The sequence below is a fragment of the Eucyclogobius newberryi genome, unplaced genomic scaffold (genome assembly GCF_026437365.1).
Source record: "Eucyclogobius newberryi isolate DKJ021-1_F unplaced genomic scaffold, fEucNew1.0.hap1 SCAF_89, whole genome shotgun sequence".
Classification (NCBI taxonomy): domain Eukaryota; kingdom Metazoa; phylum Chordata; class Actinopteri; order Gobiiformes; family Gobiidae; genus Eucyclogobius; species Eucyclogobius newberryi.
Window position 1 is genome coordinate 317,353 of NW_027316531.1, and position 3,690 is coordinate 321,042.

The window sequence follows — 3,690 nt, forward strand, 5'->3', positions numbered from 1 at the left end:
GTGAGCTGCGGGACACGCCGGTGAGAGCGGCGCGTGTGAGCTGCAGGACACGCCGGTGAGAGCGGCGCGCGTGAGCTGCGGGACACGCCGGTGAGAGCGGCGCGTGTGAGCTGCGGGACACGCTGGTGAGAGCGGCGCGTGTGAGAGGCCGGTGAGAACGGCGCGCGGGAGAGGCCGGTGAGAGCGGCGCGTGTGAGCTGCGGGAGAGGCCGGTGAGAGCGGCACGCGGGAGCTGCGGGAGACGCCGGCGTGCGTGAGCTTCAATATTTTATGGAGTATTTCATTGTATAATAACTGTAAAAAAATAAAGGTTTCTACTTCACAGATTTCGCCTATCGCGGGTTCTTTTTGGAACGTAACCCCCGCGATAAACGAGGGTTCACTGTACCAGTATTTATTTTACAGTACTTTGGCTTCACATGAGTCAGTCTTGAATACCTTAAAGGTCAAAATCCTAAACCAGGGATAGCAGAACAGAACACATAGATAATGGGATTGATATAGAGTTCAGCCTCTCCAGATGAAGCTCCAAACAGATTACTGTCTGCTGCCACTGTGAAACAATAGAAAGAAAGAACAGAGGAAAAACATGATGACCAGAAGACCAAGGGTTTTTGCGGCTTTCATTTCAGTTTTCTAAACTGATATCGCGATCGGCCCCACTGTGATGGATGAGATTTGAGAGCGTATTGCACGAGCTTGGGATACAGCTACTACAAATACTCTTATATATGAAAATGTAATTACAATTGGTTGTCCAAGAACAGTTCGTAATATCCAAGCATCATGAATATAGTTGAAAATGTCCAACACAGAAAAATGCACACTTTTACTCGTGTTACTGTAACTTTGAAAGGGTATAACATGGGATCGCAAATGGCTATGTACATACATATTGTCTTACTTCCTAAGTAATACTTTAAGTACTTTTATTAAAGGTTGAATGGCCAATTTTTTGGACCCAAATCTGAGTCTTATTTCCTCGTGGCGTGGACTGTCGATTAGTCCTGCCACGTATCAATCATAAAACGCACCTACCGCTCACCTGCAGCCGCGTCCGGCTCGTCCCCCGAGAGCAGCACGGTTCCGCGTGTTTGAGCTCATTGATCTATCATAATATAGTTCCCTCAGTGTACAGGACAAAATGAAGACGGAGAAAGACAGTTCGAGCTGACTCATGAAAAGACGGAAATCTACGGGAGACGAGAGATGCGCTCCGTCGCGCTAATAAACAAATGCACGTGTGTGTTGTATCAGTCCGCACGGGGGAGTTCACATGCGCACTTCCGCCTGAGTTCTCAAATCGCCGAAAAATCGTCCATTACGCCTTTAGATGTTAATTTCACTGGAGCCTGGCTTCAAAATCTGCAGTGTAACAATGCTTTTAATAGCTCTTCTAAACCATGGATAACAACATGCATAGATGATTGGATTTATACAGGAATTGAAATATATCAGCCATAATTCCGTAACCCCTGATGAGTCTGTGAGACCACTGTCCAATAACAGAGTAAAAATATAATATGGACAAGAGCAAATGATGAACATGACAATCACCACGCCGAGTGTCCTTGCTGCTTTTAGCTCCGATTTCTTGGTCGCTGAATGTTGCATTGACACAGATGTAACTTGAGAACGCAATGCTCGAGCCTGAGTCACGGCCACCACAAATACTCTCAGATACAACACTGTTATTATAATGATTGGTGCTATAAAAGTCACAACTAGGTCAAACACTGCTTCAATCTTATTCACAATAATTAGACATTCTCCGTAACAGGTATTATATATGCCAGGTTGCTGAAGCATCTTCCTCAACAGCCAGATGGCATGAATTATTGAAAATAACCAACAGAAAATCACACAGGCTTGCACACGTATGTAGGTGACTTTTGTGTGGTAAAACATGGGGTCACATATAGCAACATGGCGGTCTATAGATATCATAACCATGTTGCCCACAGAGACGCTCGTCACCAGATAGCTAACAAATTCACATATGCTACATCCAAAGTCACCCAATAAGAAGCAACCATGATAAAAGAGGATTCCCACCGGCATCGGCAGCATACCCACAATCAGGTCTGAGTAGGCCAAAGAGAGGAGGAGGAGGTTGGTACATGTCTGGAGCTGCCTGCAAGAGAGAAATCTGAATCATAATGAAATACTCAATAATAAAAAAAAAGTTGTCTCTATGGCATTATAATGGGAATGTTCAGTTTAAGGACAGAAACAGAGGTCTGTAATTTTGTGTGACAGAGACGTGTAATTAATTATAAGAAAAATTACATTACTGTGAGAAAATTGGAAATTGTCTGGATTTGATTTCATAAAAGAAATGACTTTGTTTCCTTTGTGAGGACATTTCCTCATATTTAGATTTGAATTGCACCATTGCTGTATTGATAGAGGACTGTTGCTCTGCCAACTCCTTCAAATCATGCCTGAAACTCAGGATTGTGTTCTATAAAATCAAAATGAACAAATTTGCATTAATATCCTGCATTTGAGCTTGCTCCAGAAATTAAAAGAAAGAAAAAAAATAGAATATGTAGTCTAACACCAACACAACATTTAAATTACATGATATCAGTTTTACAATCAACAATGATTGACATTTAAATACTATTCTAATGCTTGGGGTACAGAAGCCTAGTACCCCTAAGCCTGCAAACACTTTTCTGATAAACTGAACGTGCCCATGGTTATAATTATGAGCATTCTGAATGAAAGTGCGTGTGCAGTGGCTGGTGTCTGCCTGTAGTGGGAGATAGAAATGATGACCAGCAGGTTGAGCAGCACGGTGAGCAGGGTGATGGTGGTGAGCACAGTGAAGGAAAAGGCTGCGTCTGTGTTGGAGTGTTTGATCTTCTTGCACGAGTTGTTGATGAGAGGAAAGCACAGCTCGTCTTCTGGTGTCTCCATGGTGTGTGTGAGAGAGAAGGAGGAGGAGAGCTCTCTCACGCCACTTTTATACGTCAAATCTTCAGCCACAATGCAAACACAACAGGGAAACATTACAGCAGGGAGGCACCACTCAAGGGATTTAGTAAAATTATCTTATATTCTTTCTGTGTAAATGAATTATGCTGCAAAAGCAATTTATTGTAGCTTTCAGATACGAACTACTGACGTAGTTCCAGTTTTTATTTTTAGCATCTGCTGCAGAAATAGCCCTTATTTTGGCTAAAAGCGTGAGATGCCGCAGAAGAGGAAGGCGTACTGGCGCGTTCATGCGGCTGAGGAAGCGAGGCACACGAACGCCCTTACCTGGGATTTTCCTCTCCAAAATGAACTCACTACCCAACAAACTGGCGTTGCTGTTGAGAGGAAACAGAGACTTTTCTTCATCTCCTGTTTTGTGCTTTACCCCCCACAAGCCCGAAGGTTCGCTAGTCCGAAGGTTCTCAAGTCCGAAGGTTCACTGATCCGAAAGTTCGCTAGTGCGAAGGTTCACTGGTCTGAAGGTTCGCTAGTCCGAAAGTTCCTCATAGGGCTAAAGTGAAGGTGCATAGACGGCATCGGGATGTAGTCAGTCTGTAAAGTACGCACAAAGCATGAAGACACGCAACATTTAGTGTACCAGCTGCTCACAGGTGGCACCCAAGGTGTACTGTGTATATATAAATAACAAGGGAACATCTCGAAATCTCCACTCTATGCCTTAATTATATCATAAGTATAGAAATA

At 43.7% G+C, this 3,690-nt stretch overlaps 1 protein-coding gene across 1 annotated transcript; it reads right to left on the reverse strand.

Annotated features, from left to right (window-relative positions):
* Nucleotides 1–1,329: 1,329 nt before the first annotated feature.
* LOC140353322 (trace amine-associated receptor 13c-like) lies at nt 1,330–2,925 on the reverse strand. The gene is made up of 2 exons (XM_072437822.1): nt 2,759–2,925; nt 1,330–2,134 (listed from the first exon to the last, which is right to left on the reverse strand). Exons 1-2 carry the CDS (start codon nt 2,923–2,925, stop codon nt 1,330–1,332), a joined length of 972 nt encoding a protein of 323 aa, XP_072293923.1.
* Nucleotides 2,926–3,690: the final 765 nt, after the last annotated feature.

Bases quoted from the DNA above. Each gene is read 5' to 3' on its own strand.
- LOC140353322 (XM_072437822.1), bottom strand. From the start codon at position 2,925: ATGGAGACACCAGAAGACGAGCTGTGCTTTCCTCTCATCAACAACTCG. The intron at 2,135-2,758 runs GCAGACACCAGC...TCTCTCTTGCAG, and splicing joins ATTTCTATCTCCCACTACAG to GCAGCTCCAGACATGTACCA.